Below are 24,438 nucleotides of genomic sequence, written 5' to 3'. Positions count from 1 at the left end.
CGTGTCTGACTCTGTGCGACCCCATAGACGGCAGCCCACCAGGCTCCCCCGTCCCTGGGATTCTCCAGGCAAGAACACTGGAGTGGGTCGCCATTTCCTTCTCCAATGCATGAAAGTGAAAAGCGAAAGTGAAGTCGCTCAGTTGTGTCTGACTCTTAGCAACCCCATGGACTGCAGCCCACCAGGCCTTCCGTCCATGGGATTTTCCAGGCAAGAGTACTGGAGTGGAAATATCATATGGTATCACTTAAATGCAGAATCTAAAAAACAATTATAAAAGTGAACTTATTTACAAAACAGAAACACTCACAGACTTAAAGAATTAATTCATGGCTACCAGGAAGAAAGGGTCGGGGAGAGCATAGATTGGGAGTCTGGGATTGACATGTACACGCTGCTTTATTTAAAACAGTTAACCAACAAGGGCATACTGTATAGCACAGGGAACTCAGCTCAATATTCTGTAATAACCTAAATGGGAAAAGAATTTGAAAAAGAATGGATACTTACATGGGTATAATTGAATCATTTTGCTATACACCTACAACTAACACATCACTGTTAATCAACTATACCTCAACATAAAGATTTTTTTAAATCCCATAGCAAAAATTTAAGACTGTTGGGTACTTCTCATAGTCAAGTAGCTGGAAACTTTATTCAATTCTTGTTTGATTATATTGTATTTCCCAAGTACACAATGGTTTAGTGGCCCAAGCCGCATGCAATTTTTCAAAAAATGAAAATAAAAACTGGGATACTACAGGGTCTCTATTAAAAAATAACAAATTTAAAGGCAGGTTTAGCATGACGTAATTAATAAGGTTAGAGTGGGGTAGATACAGAAAGTATAGATAGAATAAGGTAGCAGAAACAGACAGCCAAAGCAATGAAAGATCAGAACAAAAGAGTAGATCTGACAGCAATCTGTAACGTCTCTTCAAAGGTGCTCTGAATGGCCCACTTAAACTTGCAGTGGCTCTCACTCTGCAATTATCCGCAAGATGTCTCCTGATATCTGACACCACAGCCCCCTGTACACAATCATGAAGGCATGAGCTTCAGGGGCTGTGGTGACAGAATGTTCCCACAACAACAGTTCACCAGGAATGAAGGTCCATTCTGATGTATATGGCATTCCAGTTTAATTATAATCGGATATTCTGGTTTATTAATGCCATAATTGACTAAGGGTAATAGATTACTTGATGGATTTACAGACCAGAAAAGTATACTCTCTAGGAGCAGACAGTAGAAAGCCATTAATGGGAGAGAAGGGTTGCAGAAATTTTCATTTGGCTTCTATGATATCAGGACAGAATTGAAACCTTTCACTTTCCTAGGACAATTCTCTAATGATGCACAGAAATCGAAGTAATTACAAACTACATTTTTCCAAGACAAATCGCTGAGTCTGTAAATTTAGAATTATTTGCATTCCCAAGAGACCCATAAAATCTTAAGTGTCTTCCAGTTACTCACTGAAGGGGATGGGATGTATCATGGCTCAGAGATTTTACACACAGAGGAGTATACAGGTATAAGAACATGTGTAATGGGCTATCAACAAGGGAGGCCCATTACAGGTGAAATGACAGAGTTGGAAACATTGGAAAACAGGCTGGTGAGTTTGTGCTTTTGAAAAAAGAAGGTGAAGTCCAAGTTCAGTGGAGTAATATGTAATCTAGCATTTAAGACATTATGTTCATCTTTAAAACACACAGCCAACCATGCACAAATACGGGCATCAACATGTTCACACTATTTGTGTTCTGCTCTCTCTGCCTAAACCATCTCTTACTATTTTACCAATCTAATATTGACCTTCCCAGACTCTGAGCTGTTCCCTCACTTATCTAACCCCATTCTTTAGACCTAATAATCAGCTACGTTTGAATTTTCCCTGTCTTCCTTATCTACATTTTAGATGCTTCCTTGACCACATTTATATCTTTGCCTTGGCTCTCAAGGCTGTTGCCCTCTACTAGGTCCCCTTAGCTCTGAGAAACTTAGTGTTAGTCACTCAGTTGTGTCTAACTCTTTGCAACCGCCTGAACTATAACCCACCAGGCTCCTCTGTCCATGGAATTCCCCAGGCAAGAATACTGGAGTGGGTTGCCATTCCCTTCTCCAAGACATCTTCCCGACTCAGGGATCAAAGCCTGGTCTCCTGCATTGCAAGAAGACGTCTTTATTGTCTGAGCTACCAGGGAAGCTTTGGGAGCATGACTAAATACATGGTTGCAAAGTTCTCGTATCAGAGAATGAGAGTCTTCTGTGGATTTTAATCCTGGTGACAAGAACTCCTTTTACATAGGTATTTAAAGTGAAAGTGAAAGTGAAGTCGCTCAGTCATGTCCAACTCTTTGTGACCCCATGGACTGTAGCCTACCAGGCTCCTCTCTCCATGGGATTCTCCAGGCGAGAGTACTGGAGTGGGTTGCCATTTCCTTCTCCAGGGGATCTTCCCGACCCAGGGATCTAACCCGGGTCTCCCGCGTTCCAGGCAGATGCTTTAACCTCTGAGCCACCAGGGAAGCCCCACATATATGTATTTAGGAATATCATAATTTCTTCTTTCTAAATCATTGATAAAAATATACTGATATAAATTTTCCTTTACTTTGAATAGGTCAAGAAGATTTTTAGTGGAGTTGGATCCTTTTATTCATAGAAGTTCTTGGAAAATATGAACTAATACATTATTATATGAAAAACAGACAAGACTAACAAGTGGAAAAAAGACTGTAGGAAAAAATACTGAAAAGGAAATGCTCATAGCTTATTGAATTTAAATGTCTATCAGATTTATCAATTCACTCATCAAATACACAAAAGGACCATTCTAGGAAGTAGGGATACATCACAATGAACAACAACAACAACAAAAATCTATGCCTTCTCACAGTTTACATTCCAGTAAACTATATAAATCATATAATTTACACTACAATGTCATTTACTAACAATATAATATACCCATTTTCAGTGTAAACTCTTGAGTTTTAAAAGATCCAAACTTCTGTAACCATCACCATAATCAAGGTATAGAATATTTCTATCACCGCAAAACTTTTCATGTACCACCTTCCAGATAATTCTTCTACTCCAGGACATAGGCAACAGCTAATTTTTTTTCAGTTAATTTGTCCTTTCTAGAGTTTTATATAAATGGAATCATATAGTATTGTTTTAGTATCAGGTTTTATTTGCTCAGGAGGATAATTCTGAGACTCACCATGAAGTTTTGTGAATAAGTCATTCCATGGTTAGCTCTTTCTATTGCTAAATACTATTATGCTGTATAAATATTCACAAATTATTTTTCCAATCACATACTGATAAACATTGGGTTGTCACCAGCTTGGGGAATATTCACAACAAGAAACAAAACTGCTATGGTTATCACAGAACTCATGTTCCTTTTACAAATACTTTGTTACAGTATAAAGACAAAATAATTTGGGGGAGGGGTAGGTAATGGCTCAGATGAATAGAGAAAAAAAAATTTTAACTATAAAAACCCAATATATTACTTTTACTAAAGTTAAATGAAGATGTATCAATAGGGTACAATCCAAAAGAAAAGTTTCACATGTACTTAGACTTTAAATGTGTTATGTTTTTAGTTTTACAAAAAAATAATATTTGAGTACTAGGTATTTATCACTATAATAAGTACTGTAGTAGCATACCTTCTTCACTGTTCAAATTAACTCTTACAACAAACTATGAGATAGTCTCTATTTTATAGAATAGCCTCATAACAGTTGAACTATTTGCCCAAGGGTCTACAGCTAACAAACATTAAACCAGAATTCAAACTCAAGTTGGACTTTCACAAAGTCCATACTATAGTTTTTTAGTGTTTTTGACTTTAATGAAAGAAGAATCAGAAAAGACATTTAAAAAAATACTGATGCAAGAAAGAACTCTCCATTTTCTTAATATACTAAGAATAACAAGATTTAGCAAATCAAAAAACCTCAGTCTACAACAAAGATCATCTACTTCACTTCATTTTGAAAGCATTTCCCCTAAAGTCAGGAACAAGACAAGGGTGCCCACTTTCACCACTACTATTCAACATAGTTTTGGAAGTTTTGGCCACAGCAATCGGAGCAGAAAAAGAAATAAAAGGAGTCCAAATTGGAAAAGAAGAAGTAAAACTCTCACTGTTTGCAGATGACATGATCCTCTACACAGAAAACCCTAAAGATTCCACCCGAAGATTACTAGAGCTAATCAATGAATATATTAAAGTTGCAGGATATAAAATCAACACACAGAAATCCCTTGCATTCCTATACACTAATAATGAGAAAATAGAGAAATTAAGGAAACAATTCCATTCACCATTGCAACAAAAAGAATAAAATACTTAGGAATATGTCTACCTAATGAAACTAAAGACCTACATATAGAAAACTATGAAACACTGGTGAAAGAAATCAAAGAGGACACTAATAGATGGAGAAATATATCGTGTTCATGGATCAGAAGAATCAATATAGTAAAAATGAGTATACAACCCAAAGCAATCTATAGATTCAATGCAATCCCTATCAAACTACCAATGGTATTTTTCACAGAACTAGAACAAATAATTTCACAATTTGTATGGAAATACAAAAAACCTCAAATAGCCAAATAAATCTTGAGAAAGAAGAATGGAACTGGAGGAATCAACCTGCCTGACTTCAGGCTCTACTACAAAGCCATAGTCATCAAGACACTATGGTACTGGCACAAAGACAGAAATATAGATCAATGGAACAAAATAGAAAGCCCAGAGATAAATCTACGCACCTATGGACACCTTATCTTTGACAAAGGAGGCAAGAATATACAATGGAGAAAAGACAATCTCTTTAACAAGTGGTGCTGGGAAAACTGGTCAACCACTTGGAAAAGAATGAAACTAAAACACTTTCTAACACCATACCCAAAAATAAACTCAAAATGGATTAAAGATCTGAATGTAAGACCAGAAACTATAAAACTCCGAGAGGAGAACATAGGCAAAACACTCTCTGACATACATCACAGCAGGATCCTCTATGACCCACCTCCCAGAATATCGGAAATAAAAGCAAAAATAAACAAATGGGACCTAATTAAACTTAAAAGCTTCTGCACAACAAAGGAAACTATAAGCAAGGTGAAAAGACAGCCTTCAGAATGGGAGAAAATAATAGCAACTGACAAACAACCAATCTCAAAAATATACAAGCAACTCCTACAGCTCAATTCCAGAAAAATAAATGACCCAATCAAAAAATGGGCCAAAGAACTAAACAGACATTCATCCAAAGAAGACATACAGATGGCTAACAAACACATGAAAAGATGCTCAACATCACTCATTATCAGAGAAATGCAAATCAAAACCACAATGAGGTACCATTTCATGCCAGTCAGAATGGCTGTGATCCAAAAGTCTACAAGCAATAAATACTGGAGAGGGTGTGGAGAAAACGGAACCCTCTTACACTGTTGGTGGGAATGCAAACTAGTACAGCCACTATGGAGAACAGTATGGAGATTCCTTAAAAAACTGGAAATAGAACTGCCATACAATTTAGCAATCCCACTGCTGGGCATACACACTGAGGAAATCAGAATTGAAAGAGACACATGGACCCCAATATTCATCGCAGCACGGTTTATAATAGCCAGGACATGGAAGCAACCTAGATGTCCATCAGCAGATGAATGGATAAGAAAGCCATGGTACATATACACAATGGAGTATTATACAGCCATTAAAAAGAATACATTTGAATCAGTTCTAATGAGGTGGATGAAACTGGAGCTGATTATACAGAGTGAAGTAAGCCAGAAAGAAAAACACTAATACAGTATACTAATGCATATATATGGAATTTAGAAAGATGTAACGATAACCCTGTATGCGAGACAGCAAAAGAGACACAAATGTAGAGAACAGTCTTTTGGACTCTGTGGGAGAGGGAGAGGGTGGGATGATTTGGGAGAATGGCACTGAAACAGGTATAATATCATATATGAAATGAATTGCCAGTCCAGGTTCAATGCATGATACAGGATGCTTGAGGCTGGTGCACTGGGATGACCCAGAGGGATGGTATGGGGAGGGAGGTGGGAGGGGGGTTCAGGATGGGGAACACGTGTACACCCGTGGCAGATTCATGTTGAAGTATGGCAAAACCAATACAATATTGTAAAGTAATTAGCCTCCAATTAATATAAATAAATAATAATAAATAAAAGAACCCAATGAAACAGGTTCTACATCACTATTCAAACTTTCACTACCTGAAAGCAAATATTTAAATAATGACATGCCAAATATCTTACCCCAAATTCAATACTTAAATAGGAATTTTTTATGAATCTGAAGATGTATGCCAGCAAAAAAAGTACCCTGCACAAACATAGGCTGACAGTGAAGAGCAGTCTGCAGTCTATCTCAGCTCTTAGCCTAATGTGATCACTACTGTTTGGTTTAGAGCACCTTACTGTAGTCAGCACATTCCCACTCCCTCCCACCCTTCCCATGCTCCTCAAGCTTAGCACTTCACTGGTCCCAGACTGTGCTTTTGCCAGGTGGCTAAGGATACAATCAACCCAGAAAATTTAGATATTTTTAGTACCTATAACATACTATTATACTATTTATTTACAATACAGAATAGGCTTTTTCAAATTAAAAAGTAATATTTGATATAGAACAGTATTATTGTCTACTGCACACAAACATATCAATGTTCTCAATAAATGCTTTTTTTTCCTTAATTAGGTAACTGGTGTTTTAAATACCTTGCTGAAATTCTTGTGTGACTGTTATATAGCTGTTTAAAAGTGTTTTGGGAAATTGAGGTACAATTTTGCAGAGTTGGTTGTAATATTTTTTGTCACATAAAATAGCAAAACACACGTTCCTGCTACCCAAGTATTTGCTATCCAACATGTTTTTAGGAACAGATTAGATTTGAAAAGGGGAGTCTGTAAAATATACAACTATCAGAATAAACAACCTGAAAAACTTTTCTACATCTTCCTGCTTAAGAATGACTATTACAATTTATGTGGAATCTGGACATTTCCAGCTTGCATTAAAGCCCTCCATTATTTCCATCTTTAGAGCTCTCTCAGTACTCACTAAAACAATCTCATTTAGACTAGTCTGCCAGCTAAACAAATGTTATGTTTTCTATTTCTACTCAAAATGTCCTCATCTGCTTACTCTCCATCGATCTGTTCTCCAGTATTTCATTTAAGAGATAGTTTAACATGATTTTTTTCCTTCATTCAATAATTCTTTTCATCTACAATATGTTAGGGATTTAAATTCAATAAGATGTAATCCCTCAAGAATGGCATGGTTTGGCAGAAACAGACAATTATAATATAGTATGATAAATGCCATGATTGAGGTATGCATAGATAACTAGGAGAAGAATCTCACTGATGACTGGGAGTCAGCTGCATGAAGAGAAAGGGAGCACTGTAGGGAAAAGACTAGTTTATGCAGAGGGACATAGGTAGCGGCTGAGGGGACAGTTCAATATGACTAAAGTCCTGAATGCATGTAGAAGAATTATGATATGTGCAGTTAGAATAGTAAAGGGTCAGATTGTAACAGTTTTGCATATCAAGATAAGAAGTATTAAGGCCCATCTCACTCCGTATATCCCTGGAGAAGGAAATGGCACCCAACTCAAGTATTCTTGCTTGGAAAATCCCATGGACAGAGAAGCCTGGTGGGCTACAGTCCATGGGGTCACAAAAGAGTCAGACATGACTTAGCGACTACACAACAACACTCTGTATATCCCCATATTTCACACACACCCTGTTTTCAGCCTTCATAGATTAATGTCATTCATTCATTCAGCAAATGTTAGACGGAATACCATGTATTTTTCTCTAATTGTTTCTTCTACATAACTTGTGTCTCCAAAGGCAAATAAAAAATAAACTTCTTTTTTCTTAACCTTCCGAAGCCCTAAGGCAACTAGTGTAATGCTAAGCATACAATATTCACTTCTATAAATGCTTCTTAAATTAAAATATTAATAACCTAATTATTATCAGGTTATTTAAAATCATTAAGCTAGCTTTTATATTGGAAATAATCCTAAATTAACAAAAAGTAAATATCATATGCAGATAATTATAGGGAACTTTCCTTTAGGGAACAAAAAAAACTGGATAAAAGCTTATCTTTGCCTTTCATTTTAGACACATTCACAGGATCCTATTTTTTCCCATCGATCTATTCTTCAATCTACCACCAGCCTGCTATCTTCAACCCAATCCATCAGAAATGCTTTACTAAAGCAACCACTGATCTCAAAATTCTGCAAAGTTCAGGGGACCATTTTCAGTTCTTATCTTTGTTAACTTATCCAAAGTATATAAGACAGGTGGCAGCTACTTTCTTGAAACACAATCCTCATCTGGCTCCTGTGAGATCACTCCTCCATATTTTGTCCCTACCATTTTTAATCCTCCTAGTTCCTTTCTTAAATCCCTTTTCCTCCATTTATCCATTTAATGCTATCAATCAATCCTCACCTTTTATGGATTATATAACTAACCCAAAGACTAATTCCTAAATCTCCAGTCCAAATTTTTCTAAATTTTCTACTATCTTCAAAACATTTCTACCTATATAACAAATAGATGCATAAAAGAATGTGATCCCCCAGTATTATGTACACACACACACACATACACAGTGTAGTAAGCTTTCTTTCTATATTTTCTCTCTGTACAATGCCATTTATCCAGCATTTTAAATGAGAAATCTATGTCATCCTCAACTTTGCCAGTCATCTTCCCATATCAAATTAACCACCAGATAAAAATCAATGCTAACAGCCAGGTATATATCACTACCCTCTCATTTCACTATCTCAACACAGCCATCCACTATGTGAATCACTACATATCACCTCATGACTTCTCCTGTCCTCCCTTTCCCCACATTCCATCCATTTGATTCACAGCTTACTGTCCTATTTTCCTGAAATTACAAAACTGTTCATGAATCTTCCATTTAAAATATACTAGTTCATTATCACCCAGATAAAAACTGCTTTGCTTGAAACTTCATGGCTTTGCACATCCTCTTTACGTATAATGTTCTACTCCATTTGACAAACACCTACTCTTTACTCAAAACACAAACACATTTTAGAATTCTTTCCTGACTTGTGTCATTCCCCAAGCAGAATCAACGACTTTCTCTTCTGAAGTCTCACTGTACCTTATTTGGATATCATTTTATAATTCTTTATATATTTGTATCATCCATCAATGTGTAAGTCCTTTGATTCAGAAAACTTTGTACTATTCATCATCTTTCTAGCCACAGCACGGTATTATTAAATGCCAAACACTGTATTAAGCAGTGTGTGTGTGTATGATCACATTTCACTGAATTTTCACAATGACGTCTTTATAGATATTATTATTCATACTTTAGAGATTTAGATGGAGAAGGAAATGGCAACCCACTCCAGTATTCTTGCCTGGAGAATCCCAGGGATGGCGGAGCCTGGTGGGTTGCCGTCTATGGGGTCCCACAGAGTCGGACACGACTGAAGTGACTTAGCATTAGCAATAGCATTAGAGATTTAGAAGGAAAAGTATATAGGCTTAGAATGGCAAAGTAAGTTGCCCAAGCTCACACAACTAGTTGTAATGGAGCAAGAAATTGCAGTGTGATTCTAAAACCTGAACTCTTTACTACTAAAATACAAATAAATCTAAGAATGCTTTATTTATTTTATAGTTCTTACATTTTTACCACAAATATGACTTCAGTATATATAAAACTCACTAATAATAGTACAAACTATTATACAATTACACTTGAAGAAAGATGCTCTTTTAAAAGATACTGAATCACTGTTTAAGCAATAGGAAAAAAAAATGTTTCCAACTTCAACTTCACTGCTTTTCTCACACAATTTTCTCAGTTCATATTTTAATGATTCTCTTTTCCTCCAACCTTTCTTGACATCTTTTCTTTCTCTTTGAAATCCATAACTTAAAACTTAGAAAAGATATCTTAAAAAATAAGAAAAGTGATCACTCAGATTTCTAGATACAGCAACCATAATTCAAACAATTAATTTGTGTTTGGGGAGAAAATAATTTTCTGCAAATCTTCCTAAATGTTTATCCTCAAAGTTCATTTCTTTCAAGATAACCACTACATACTGCTAGCTGCAATAAATTACCAAGTATCTGTTATAATGTCCACTAATCAGGTAGTTTAATAAATATTAAAGGCTAGCAATGAAAAATGAAAAGGTGAAATTTTGGGTCAGAAATATGGAACCATTCACCCTAAAAGAAAATCACTAGAATTATTGTAATGATGGACTTCAAAAGTAGTCACAAAAGGCTACATATTATTTCTGCCGCTTATGTCGTTATTAATCTTTTTAGCATATTTTTACTTATTTCAAACTACAACTTTCTACTTGAAGATTTCTATTTAATATCTTAGGTAGATGTTTCTACCTAATATTTACTTCAGACAAGTATATTATTTTTAGGTATATTCTAATCTATAGGAAAACCAAGTTTATTAATTACAACTTTAAAATAACTTTAAAATTCTAACAGTTTTCATAAATTTATATATTGATAGATAAATGAAATGAAAAATCTATAACTCAGTCTGCAACTAGAATTTAAATAACATTTTAAAATATATGGTTCCAAGTTATTTCTATCTGACAGAACTTTCAAACAAATAAAACTTCCAATTTAGGTTTGCTCAGGATAACTACAAGGCAAATTTTCATACCACATAATTTTTAACCATTTATTTTAATGAATATGGGAAATTAACAAATAAACAAGGTTTTCTGTCAATAAAGACTCAAACTATTGGCGCCACCTAGTGAAATTTTGAAAAAAGAAATGGCCACCCATTCCAGTATTCTTGCCTGGAAAATCCCATGGACAGAGGAGCCTAGTAGGCTATAGTCCAGGGTGTTGCAAAGAGTCGGACACGACTGAGTGACTTCATTTCAGTGAAATTTTACTCAGATTTTTAACTGATCAGGAGCTATTTACAGAAATTTCTTAAGTCTTTTATTACCAAGTCAAAGAATCTCAATAGAAATAACTTAAGTATTTATATATATTAAAGACTTTGTTAATATTAAAGAGAATACTAACAAGAATTTTCATTGCCAAAGGCAAGACATATTCCTGTGGAAAACATTCAGGTTGAATACAAGTTAATATTTGGATTTCTTTTCTTTTCTCATGTATATATCAGCTATCAGTTCAGTTCAGTTCAGTTGCTCAGTCGTGTCCGACTCTTTGTGACTCCATGAATCGTAGCGTGCCTGGCCTCCCTGTCCATCACCAACTCCCAGAGTTCACCCAGACTCACGTCCATCGAGTCAGTGATGCCATCCAGCCATCTCATCCTCTGTCGTCCCCTTCTCCTCCTGCCCCCAATCCCTCCCAGCATACTGAGATATAATTTTGTGCATTATATCTTATATAATTTATCCATTAAAATGTACAACTCAGGTGTTTTTAGGGTATTCACAGAATTAAAAAACCATTAGAGATATATTTGTATTTCTTAACAGAATTTATCAGTAGAGTCAAATGCCAGAATAAATTCAAAAGATATATTGTAATAATATTGTGCATACAACCGAATTAAATAGATTCCAAGGATATAATAAACAAAAATCACAATCATTCATATTATCATATTTATATTTGAGTTATGAATATTGTTATATTCATGTTATATTCATATTATTGGGTTTCCCAGGTGGCTTAGTGGTAAAGAATCCCCCTACCAATGCAGGAGATGGGGGTTCGATCACTGGGTCAAGAAGATCCCTTGCAGAAGGAAATGGCAACCCACTCTAGTATTCTTACCTGGGAAATCCCATGGACAGAGGAGGGCTACAGTCTATGGGGTCACAAAAGAGTCTGACATGACTTAGCGACCAAACAACAACAATTCATATTATATATTGTATTTTGCTGTACCATCAGAAAATATTTACATCCAAAGACATTAGAGCATTTACTTGCCTAATTATTTTATTGCTTTAAAATTTATCCATCTAAGGCAATATTATAAATGGGAAGCAAGAGAAAACCTTAGAATTCTTTCTCTAAATTCATATTTTAAAATAAAACTGCAGGTACGGGGAGGGAGGAGGGAGGAGGGTTCAGGATGGGGAACACATGTATACCTGTAGCATATTCATGTTGATATAAGGCAAAAACCAATACAATATTGTAAAGTTAAAAAATAAAATAAAATAAAACTGCACATTTTTCAAATTTGTAATCATTCATTCAAAAAACATTATGTATCTTACTCCACTAACTATAGGAATACAAAAAAAAAGAAAGTACAATGAAAGATCCCTGTTCTCTAAGAATAATAGTTTAACTGGGGACATAAGATAAATACATTTTTAAAAAGATTTCATATACAAGAAATAAGTTATTTCTTGTATATGTTATTCAAATTAATCATAAATTGAGAGAAAAACAAATCAAATTAACAGAACTCCTAAAAGCAGTAACAAAAAGACAATAAAAATTTTAAATGGGATAAGTCTAGTTAGACATTACTCTAAGGAAGATATACAAGTGACCAATATGTGTATGAAAAGATACTCAATATCATTAATGTTTTAGTCAGTTCAGTCGCTCAGTCGTGTCCAACTCTTTGCAACCCCATGAATCGCAGCACACCAGGCCTCCCTGTCCATCACCATTAATGTTTAAGAAATGTAAATCAAAAATGCAAAAATATATCACTTCACATCCACTAGAATGGCCATAATCAAAAAGAAAAACTATAGCAAGTGCTGCAATGGTGGAAAGAAATTAGAACCTTCATATTTTAGTGGTCACAATATAAAATAGTGCACCTGTTTGTACCACAAAAAGTTAGAATTACAGTATTACAAAGCAATTCTACACCTACCCAAAAGAATTGAAAACATATGTCCATACAAGACTCATACGCAAATGTTCATGGCTTTTTTCTTATGCTTTCACTTAGCATATTGCTATACTTACTACTTTTATTCTTAACCAAAAAGTGATTATGACCCAAATGTGTGTATACTAATGAATGGATAAACAAAATGTGGTATTTCCATACAATGTAATATTATTCAGCCATGAAAAGAAATAAAACATTGATACATGCTACATCCTAGAAAACACTATGCCAAATGAAAGAAGTCAATAAAAGACAAATGTGTATGATTCCATACGTATGAAATGTTCAGAGAAACAAATCTACAGAGCCAGAAAATAAATTATTGATTGCCTAGAGCTAAGAGGATTGGAGGGGGATGGAAATGATTAGGGTAAATTAAAATATTCTAGAATTGATTGTGGTGACAGTTGTACAACTCTGAGAACATACTAAACCATGAAATTATATACTTTAAATAATTATATTACACATGAATTATATCTGAATAAAGCTATTTTTTCCAACAAAGCAAACCTCTAAATTAAAAAGAAGTAAATTTTGAGGTTGGGTCAAGACAGTGGAGTACAAAAATCTTGAGCTTACCTCCTCTCATGAGAACACCAAAATCACAACTATCTTCAGAACAACCATCAAGGAAAAAGCCTGGGAAGATCTTCCACAACTAATGTCATAAAGAAGGAACCACGAGACAAGGTGGACTCCAGAGAAAAAGCAGTAATTCTGTAAGTGCCTGAGCCAGAGCTTCCTGCTAGTCCTGGAGAGCCTCCCCTGGAGCTGCTGCTGCTGCTAAGTCGTGTCAGTCGTGTCCGACTCTGTGTGACCCCATAGACAGAAGCCCACCAGGCTCCTCTGTCCCTGGGGTTCTCCAGGCAAGAACACTGGAGTGGGTTGCCATTTCCTTCTCCAATGCATGAAAGTGAAGTCGTTCAGTCGTGTCCGACTCTTAGCGGCCCCATAGACTGCAGCCCACCAGGCTCCTCCGTCCAGATCCTACACCCAACTGTGTGAAGAACCCCCCACAAACACACAAATAGTCTGAAACAAGCTCTGAGATCCCTGGGCCCTACTGCCAGACTCCAGGAACACTTCTGCCTGCCAAGAGTCTGACACTAACCCCAGGAACAGGCATCACCCACCAGTGGGCAGGCAACAGTCCCAGAGTCTTCAGAACCGTACACTGCCCACCACTGAGGCAGTACTAGCCCCAGGGTCCCCTAGGGTCCTGAATCTAACCACCTGGTGACCAGACTCCACTAAACAACAGCCAGTAGCTCCCACACAAGATGGGGCGTGGCAACCCACTGGACAAGGGGCCAGCAAAGCCTACCCGAACACTTACAAATAAGGACACACCAGCCCTCATATGAGGAACCCCTCCAGCATATAGCTTGGGTGATAAGAGGAGACTGTGCTGCTAAGACACATAAGACATCCCCTACAGAAGGTCACTTCTACAAGGTTGAGAAACATAACTAATGTACATAAAAATACATAGAAATAAAATTGAAAAACTAATACATAAAAATAAAATTGCAACCTAGACAAAATGAGGCAGTGATGAATATGTTCCAGGGAAAGGAACAAGATAAAATTCCAGAAGAAGAACTAAGTAAAGTGGAAATAGGCAATCTACCAAGAAAGACTACAGAGTAATGATTGCAGAGATGACCAAAGAATTTGAGAAAACAGGTACACAGTGTTTAACAAAGAGTTGGAAAATATAAGAACAATCAGAGATGAAGAACACAATAACTGAAATGAAAAATACACTAAAAGGAATTAAGAGGAGACTAAATGATACAGAGAAATGGATCAGACAGAATAATAGAAATCACTGCCACTGAAAAGGAGAAAGAAAAAAAGAATGAAAAGAAATGAGGGTGGTTTAAAAGACCTCTGGGACAACATCAAACACATTAATATTTGCATTATAGGGGTCCTAGAAGAATGAGAGAGAGAGAAAGGGCCTGAGAAACTACTGAAGACATGATAACTGAAAACTTCCCTAACCTGGGAAAGAAAACAGACATCAAAGTCCAGGAAGCACCAAGGGCCCATACAGGATTAACTCAAAGAGGAACAGGCCAAGGCAGATTGCAATTAAAATGGCAAAAATTAAAGATAAAGAGAAAATATTTAAAGCAGTAATGTCAGCCACAAAGCAAGCCTTGGTAAATTTAAGAAAACTGAAATCAAATCAGGCATCTTTTGTGACCACAACACCATGAGATTAGAAATCAACTATATGGCACCCCACTCCAGTACTTTTGCCTGGAAAATCCCATGGATGGAGGAGCCTGGTAGGCTGCAGTCCACGGGGTCGAGAAGAGTCGGATACGACTGAGCGACTTTACTTTCACTTTTCACTTTCATGCATTGGAGAAGGAAATGGCAACCCACTCCAGTGTTCTTGCCTGGAGAATCCCAGGGACGGCAGAGCCTGGTGGGCTGCCTGCCGTCTATGGGGTTGCACAGTCGGACACGACTGAATCGACTTAGCAGCAGCATAAGAAAAAAACTGTAAAGAGCACAAACAGTATGTTATGAGTCACCAATGGATCGATGAAGAGATTAAAGAGGAAATTTCTTAAAATACCTAGGAGAAAGAAATGGCAACCCACTCCAGTGTTCTTGGGGAGAATCCCAGGGACGGGGGAGCCTAGTGGGCTGCTGTCTATGGGGTCGCACAGAGTCGGACACAACTGAAGTGACTTAGCAGCAGCAGCAGCAGCAGCAGAGACAAATGAAAACGAAAATAACGACAATCCAAAACCTATGGGATGCAGCCAAAGCAGGTCTAACAGGGAAGCTTACAGTGATACAAGCTTAGAAACAAGAAAAATCTCAAATAAACAATACCAAGAGAAACAAGAACAAAACACAAAGTTAGTAGAAGCCAGCTGATGGAACTGCCTCTATTTCATGTTACTATGCCTCCCTTGGAGAAGGACCTGCCACAGCCTCGGCTACTCACCACTCAGGGCTGGATCTGCCACCCACCATGCACAGCCAAGACCCTGGCTCTGTGCCAGTTCTCTGTGTGGCCTCATCTCAGACACTGGCAGCACCACTGCAGCAGGGATGTGCCTATACCAGACCAGCTCCAAGAGAACACCCACTCCCTTTCCCAGGGGATCTTTTTCTAGGCACAGAGACAAAAATGCATGGGGAAAATCACCTTTCTCATGTGATTTTCTTCTTTTGTCTTAATAATTGAACTTTTACTTTAGATTAAGTATTCTATATGTCTTTCATAACTTAGCTATGGACTGAGGGATGACGTCATGCAGGCAAAATGCCTTCTACAATTTTCTACGTGACCATCCTTAGTTTTGAAGCTCCTTGAGGCCTCCGTGGCTTCTTCATTGCAGAGCTTTCCCAGAGCTATTTTCATCAGGATATAGTTGTTTATTGAGTGTTACTATTTTATGGGGAATAAAGAATGTTGGGACTCCTAGTTCACTATCTTGCTGATATCATTGCCAGAAAATATTTTATGTTTAAAAAACTTGTTTCCTGACTTCCAGTCTCCAGTCCCACATGTAAGAAACTTTAATGTTGACACTCTACCCTGACAACAAGTAAAAACCTGAACAGCATGAAAAATCAAACTCTTCTTGAATCCATGAGAGAGCAGAGAACCCAGGGCAAAATGGCTGCCCCCTAGACTGGAGAGACAGACAAGCCAATGCAAGAAGTCCCAGCTTACCAGAGCAGAAACTTACACGTAGAAACCACTGTGGGAACCACTGCCAAGGCAGGAAAATCTGAACTATATTTGATGTATTGCTGGAGGCTCCATGCAGACAAGTCTGAAAGTTAAAAACTCCAGGGTCTCAGTCATAGAGGAGGACCCCACAATTTTCATCTACTCCAGGAGCTCAACTTAGATTCTCACAGTAAATACTGGAGTAAAATCCCCTTAAGTTTCTGGCAGAGACAGAGAGAAAGGAATCATTTTGAAATATACCAGAACACTCTGTTTAATCTCAACAAAGCCTGCTCTCAGGAGAATATCATTAACCACAGTCTAAACTGCTGCATTATTATTCACATCTAGTAAACTTGGTATAAGAAAAAAAATCCAGTCTTGCCCTCCACACAAAATAAAGAAATTACCCAACTCCAGGCCCCACTAGCCATTCTATTTCAGCTAAGGAGAGAGAAAAACACTGAGGAACATTTGTGAAGTTCACAGTCCAGAGACACGGGCTCACTAAAAGACTAAGACCTAGTCATAGGATTGTAGAACACTCCTCCTTCCCCAGACTACATTATGAAAGGCATATTTTCATCAGTTTCTTTACGTGATAAATCATGTCAAGTGCTAGAGATTTAATGCTTTTGTCCCTGAAAGATACACATTTAAACCTACTCTCCCAATGTGATGGTATTTGAAGGCAGTGCCTCTGGGAAGTGATTCACTCATGAGGGTAGAGCTCTCATGAATGAAATTAGTGCCTTTATTAAAAAAAAAAAAAATCCCAGACAGTTCCCTTGTTCCTGCCACTATGCAAAAACACAACAAAAAGATGTCTATGAGTAGGACATAGACCCTCAATAGGCAATGAATTTGCTGGCACCTTCATCTTAGACTTCTCAGCCTCACGGAACTATAAGAAATACATTTCTGTTGCCTATAAGACACGCATCTACGGCATTCTTCTATAGCAACCCAAGCTAACTAGTACATCCAGTTATCAAGAAAAAATGACACCAAATATTAGAAAACAAAAACTCCTTTAGAAGAGGTAGTAAGCAACACAACTGGGAACCGGGCACTGCAGAGATGGTGGAATCAATCAGATTGGGAATTTAAAATATGTATGATTAATAAGCTAATTTATCCATTACAGGACAAAAATGACAGAATATAAGAATAGATAAGCAATGGAAGAAGGGAGATTAAATCCTAAAAGAAAAATTTAAAAATAAATGTCAGAGACCAGAAACAAGAATACAAGTGAAAAATGCCTTTGTAGGTTTATCAGTAAACTGGAGAAACCTGAAAAAACAATCTCTAGCCTTGAGGATATATCAATAGAAACCTCCAAAACTAAGTAGCAAAGAGAACAAAAACTGGAAAAAAAAATCAAAACAGACTATCCAAACACTGGGAGACACCTCCAAAGGTTTTATATATGTGTCATGATAGTACTGGGCTTTCCAGGTGACTCAGTGGTAAAGAATCCATCTGCCAAACAGGAGACGTGGGTTAGATTCCTGGGTCAGGAAGATCCCACTGGAGAAGGAAACGGCAACCCACTCCAGTAACCTTGCCTGGAGAATTCCATGGACAGAGGAGCCTGGTGGGCTACAGTCCATGGGATTGCAAAAGAGTCAGACATGTCTTAGTGACTAAACAACAATAATAACTGGTAATACTAGAAGAAGAAGAAAGAGAAAAAGGAACATAAGAAACATGCGAAAAAGTAATGACCAAGAATTTCCCCAAATTAATGTTGGACATCAAACCACAGATCTAGAAAGCTCAGAGAACACCAATGTCCCCGAAACAAGGATAACTGTTGAAAAAACTATACCTAGGCATTTTGTCTTCAAAATACAGAATTAGATAAAGAAAAAATCCGGGAAGAAGCCAGAGGAAAAAAACACCTTACATAAAGGGGAACAAAAATTACACTTGACTTCTCCAAAGAAACTTTGCAAGCAAGAAGAGAGTAGGGTGAAATAAAGTGTTGAAAGAAAAAAAAAAAATCTAGAATTCTGTACCCTATGAAATTATCCTTTAAAAGTGAAAGAGAAATACTTTCTTAGACAAACAAAAATTGATGAAATTTGTTGCTAGTAGACTTGCCTTACAAGAAATGCTATGTTTCTTAAAAAGAAGGAAAGTAATAGAGGTCCAAAATCTGAATCTGCATAAAGGAAGAGAATTGAAGCATGCATAAGTAAAGGTAAAACAAAAAGTTTTATTTTTATTATTCTTTATGGGTCTAACAGAGCCATTATTATTTTTCTCAAATAATTATTTTGCTCAAAATAATAGCAACAATGTATTCAATTATGTATGTGTGTGTATATATATATATATATACACACACACACATATGCATATGTTTCTGTATGCTTAAATATAAGTGAAATGTATGACAACAATGATGCAAGCAATGGAAAGGAAAAACCAGAATTTTTTTTTTCAATTATAAGGTACTCACACTACCCATGAAGTAGTGCAGTATTATTTAAAAGTTGACTAGAATTAGTTATAAACTAGAACTAACACTTAAAAAGTCAAAAACGAAGTAAAGCTATATTCTAAGAAAGGACAGAAAAGGAATCATACAAAATACTCAATTAAAGCCACAAAAGGCAGGGGGAAAAAATGTAAAACAAAAATATCAATAAAGTGGGAGCTCCTTGATGGCCTAGTGGGTAGGATTCTGGGTTTTCACAACCATGGCCTAGGTTCCTGAGATCTTACAAGCTGTGCAACATAGGCAAAAAAAAAAAAGAATAAGGGCAAACAGAAAACAGAAGTGTATACTACTTCCACTATATCAATAATCATTCATGTCAACTATCTAAATGCACTAATTAAAAGCCAGATTTTCAGAGTGGATCAAAGATATCACTATACTTGTATAGTAAGCCTTGTCTACAAAAATCCCACTTTAAATATAAAGGCATATAAATGTAAAGTAAATGGATAAAGGACAATATACCACAATACTACTAATACAAAATACTAATCAAAAGAAAGCAAGAGTGAAAGTGTTAGTTGTTCAGTTGTGTCCAACTCTTTGCGACCCCATGGACCGTAGCCCACCAGGCTCCTCTGTCCATGGAATTTTCCATTCAAGAATACTGGTGTGGGTAGCCATTTTCTTCTCTGGGGGATCTTCCCAACCTAGGGATCAAACCCAGGTTTACCTGCACTGCAGGCAGATTCATTACCATCTGAGCCACCAGAGAAAGCTCTTTATTCAGAAAGAGTATACTTCAAAGCAAAGATAATTATCAGGGATGAAGAAGGTCATTACATAATGGTAAAGGGGTCAGTTCTCTAAAAAGACGTAATGATCATTAAGGTGTAGGCACCTAACAACAGAGCATCAACTAAATGAGGCAAAAACTGATAGAATTGCAAGGAGAAATACATGAATTCCCTATCACAGTTGGAGACTGCACCCTCTCTCAGAAGTGGACAGACCAGTGGGCATAAAATCCATAAGGACATGCTTGAACTCAGTAACACCATCAGTCAACTAGATGTAGTTGACACCTACATGCTACTTCATCCAACAACAGCAGAATACATTCTTCTCAAGCTCACACAGAACATTTACCAAGATAGACCACGTTTTGAGTCATAAACACACTTTCACAAATTTAACAGACTAGAAATTATACGACATCTGCTCCCAGACCATGTAGAACTAAGTTAGAAACCAAAAACAGAAAGATCAATGGAAACTCACAAAATACATGGAGATTAAGCATCACAATTCTGAATAACACATGGGTCAAAGAAGAAATCCCAAGAGAAATTTTAAAATATTTTGAACTAAATGAAAATGAATACAGAAACAATCAAAAGTTGTGAGATACAGGATAAACAGCTCTTTCAGGAAAATTTATACCACTGAAAACACATATGAGCATCTAAGTTACCAGCTTAGGAAAAAATTTTAAAAGAGCAAATACAAAATAAAATATTAAATACCAAAATAATACCCAAGAAAAGAAATTAAGAATTAATTATAATTAAGAATTAGAGAAAAAAATCAATGAAAATTTATAAACCTCTCACCTGGAAAACTAAGAAAAATGAGAGAGGACATAAATCACTAATATTAGAAATGAAGGGGGAGACATAAGTATAGACCCCATATACATTAGAAGAATAAAGGAGTGTTATGAACAACTCTATGCCCATAAATTTGATAACCTAGATGAAATAAACCACTTCCTTAAAAGGTTCAGCTGCCAAATTCTCATAAGAAGAAACAGATAAACTGAATAGGTCTAAATCTATTAAAGAAATCAAGACAGCCTTCCAAAACTAAAAGTACCAGACCCAGATGGGTTCACTGGTAAATTCTACCAAACATTTAGGGGGAAAAATTATACCAATTCTCTACAGTATCTTTCAGAGGACACAAGTAGAAGGAATACTTCTTAACTCATTGTATGAGGTCAGCATTACCTTAATACTAAAACCAGACAAACACATTATAATATAACAGACCAATCTCTCTCATGATTCTAAATTAACACTTCTTTTATCTTGTTTGAGATTTATAATTATTATTCTATGAAAACAACTGCATTATATTTCCCTGTTAATATATCTTTTTATAATAACTCTATAAGCAATATTTTTCACTGCTGATCAATATTCAGGGGAAAACCAAGTAAATCAAGTGCAGAGAAAATTCTTATTGAAATACTCACTGATTTCTCAATTGAGAATCATTTATCCTTACTCTAAATGGATCCACTTTGAAATGTTTATCCTAAAACCTTCAAGTTTTTAAGTTTAAATATAAACTTTAAAAAAATCCAAGGTTTCTGTGACTACAAAAAATCCAAGGTTTTTATCACTACAAGTTCCAAATGATTAAACTGAAGCATAGCTACAAAAAAAAAAAAAATTTAATGGCATTTAGAGTTTTATATTAATAAATATAATCTACCTAGAACAATGAAAATAAAAACTATGTACTATTCGGACTGTACCAAGAATATTATTCTTAGTTCTCAATCTCATATTTTAAAGAGAGAAAAAGTCAAAAACTGAAGATCCCTAGATAACCTCAAAGGAAGATAAGTTATCTTGAAGTTAAATACTGAGAATAATCAAAGGTATTTAGAACATTTATCCTTACGAGCAAAGATTTAAAGGCAGATTCAAAAGAAGTCATAGGAAAAGGGAGAATTAAGAAGACAGCAAGCAGGTAAATTTAAGTCAGTTTAGGAAGGAAATTGTAGGAAACAGAGCAGTCTACTACTGGAACAAGAAACCTCACGGGTATGGAGTTTTTTAATCACAAGAGGTGCTCAAGCAGAAATAGTGATCACCTGAAGGAAATTTTAAATACAGTTCCTTAGTTCCTTCCACATGGACGGAGAAGCCTGGCAGGCTGCAGTCCATGGGGTCGCTGGGAGTCGGACACGACTGAGCGCCTTCACTTTCACTTTTCACTTTCATGCATTGGAGAAGGAAATGGCAACCCACTCCAGTGTTCTTGCCTGGAGAATCCCAGGGACGGCGGGGCCTGGTGGGCTGCCGTCTATGGGGTCGCACAGAGTCGGACAGGACTGAAGTGACTTAGCAGCAGCAGCAGCATTTCCTTCCACAAAATTCACTGAATGACAACTACCTACCAAGCACAGTACATTCAAGAGTACTCTAACTTTGTTTTAAGATTTAATTATCTTAAAATCTAGAAAGCGGATGAAATGGTTAATTTTTAACGTACCTCTTTTTCCTCCTTCAATATTTTTACTTCATAAAGTCGTCGGAGATTTGAGCAAATATTTTGCTGTTGATCTTTCTTGATGTTCACATTTTCATAACGAGGTGACTTTTTCCTTTAAAAACCAAGAAAAAAAATTTATTCTCAATTTCAAATATATAAATGTCTATATAAGCTAAAAGAATATTTTTACACCAACATTTCCTGCTTAAAAAGTATTCCGTAAGATCATGTTATTGATGATAAACACATCTGGGTGTTGTTAAGCCAATATATCCTTAGTAAGTGCTAAGTCACTTTAGTCATGTCCAACTCCTTGCAACCCTATAGACTGTAGCCTGCCAGGCTCCTCTGACCATGGAATTCTCCAGGCAAGAATACTGGAGTGGGTTGCCATGCCCTCCTCCAGGGGATCTTCCTGACCCAGGGATTGAACCTGTGCCTCCTGTGTCTCCTGCATTGCAGGCAGATTCTCTACCTGCTGAGCCATTGGAGAAGTCCCAAGGGAAAAACAATTAATGCTACTTATATCACATAACAATCAGAAAAAAAGGCATAAAGAAATCTTTGAAAATGAAAAGGAAGCTTATTTTCCCTGAAATTTACACAACCTCAAGTGAGAATAATAAACCAAGTAAGCAAGGAGTAACAGCTCTGGAGTCAGACAGCCTGATGTGAATCCTAAGATTGCTACCTACTAGCTACGTGACCTTGCACAAATCGCCTAACTTCTCTAAACTTCAGATTTGACTCTTCTTCTGTAATTAGAAATATTAATAACCAATCCTCATGGTTGTAATGATTAGAGCAGATAATTATATGTGAAGTGTTTGGTGGCATACATTTTTTCTAATTCTTAAACAGAATTCTGGGGAAACAGTTTCACATTAAACATTTCCAATGAGCTATGTTGAACATAAGCAGATTGTAAAACAGATAATAGAAAAACAAATGCTTAGGTTACATAATTTTTTGTTTACACATTACTATGAGTTAAACAATGCATAGAACATCTCAGTTCACTATTAAAGGCTGACTTCGTTGATTTTTTTTTTACACGAAATTCAACAAACATTTTCAAAACCTCATATAGTTTTACGGATAAAAATATTTATATTAGGGATATCAAAAGAGTCACATATCATTTAGGTCTGTTTCCCAAATTAAAAAAAAAAAAACTATAGGCCTATCTTTCCATTTAGAATAGTCAAATATTTCCATTTTTTAAACTTTTTGTTTTGTATTGGAGTATGGCTGATTAACAATGTGATAGTTTCAGGTGAACAGCAAAGGGACTCAACCATACATCTACATGTATCTTCTTCTTGTTCAGTTGCCCAGTCGTGTCCGACTCCATGTGACCCCATAGACTACAGCATGCCAGGCCTCTTTGTCCCTCACCATCTCCCAAAGTTACCCAAATTCATGTCCACTGCATTGGTGATGCCATCCAGCCATCTCATCCTCTGACACCCTCTTCTCTTTCTGCCCTCAATCTTTCCCAGCATCAGGAACTTTCCCAATGAGTCAACTGTTGGCATCAGATGACCAAAATCCTGGAGTTTCAGCTTCAGCATCAGTCCTGCCAATGAGTATTCAAGGTTGATTTCCATTAAGATTGACTGGTTTTATCCTCTGCTGTCCAAGGGACTCTCAGGAGTCTTGTCCAGCACCACAGTTCAAAGGCATCTGTTCTTAGGCACCCCACCTTCTTTACAGTCCAGCTCTCACAGTGTATGTGACCAATGGGAAAATGATAGCTTTGACTTTACAGACCTTTGTCGGCACAGTAATGCCTCTGCTTTTCAACACAATGTCTAGGTTTGTCATAGCTTTCCTGCCAAGAAGCAAACGTCTTCTGATTTCATGGCTGCAGTCACTATCCGCAGTGATTTTTGGAGCCCAGGAAGAAATCTGTCACGATTTCCACCTTTTCCCCCTCTATTTGCCATGCAGTAATGGGGCTGGATGCCATGATCTTAGTTTTTTTAA

General features: G+C 36.6%; 1 protein-coding gene across 5 annotated transcripts in view; it reads right to left on the bottom strand.

Annotated features, from left to right (window-relative positions):
* The window catches only part of STPG2 (sperm tail PG-rich repeat containing 2), a 625,295-nt gene that overhangs the window by 562,087 nt on the left and 38,770 nt on the right, over positions 1-24,438 (bottom strand). For all 5 annotated transcript variants that reach the window (XM_070791177.1, XM_070791180.1, XM_070791176.1 and 2 more), the window contains one exon: positions 22,450-22,561. In XM_070791177.1, the coding sequence (XP_070647278.1) occupies positions 22,450-22,561 (112 nt within the window). The remainder of the gene's footprint in view (positions 1-22,449; positions 22,562-24,438) is intronic.

Source organism: Bos indicus, chromosome 6 (assembly GCF_029378745.1).
Source record: "Bos indicus isolate NIAB-ARS_2022 breed Sahiwal x Tharparkar chromosome 6, NIAB-ARS_B.indTharparkar_mat_pri_1.0, whole genome shotgun sequence".
NCBI lineage: Eukaryota > Metazoa > Chordata > Mammalia > Artiodactyla > Bovidae > Bos > Bos indicus.
Note: the sequence above shows the minus strand (reverse complement) of the source record. Positions and strands in the feature narration are given on the sequence as shown.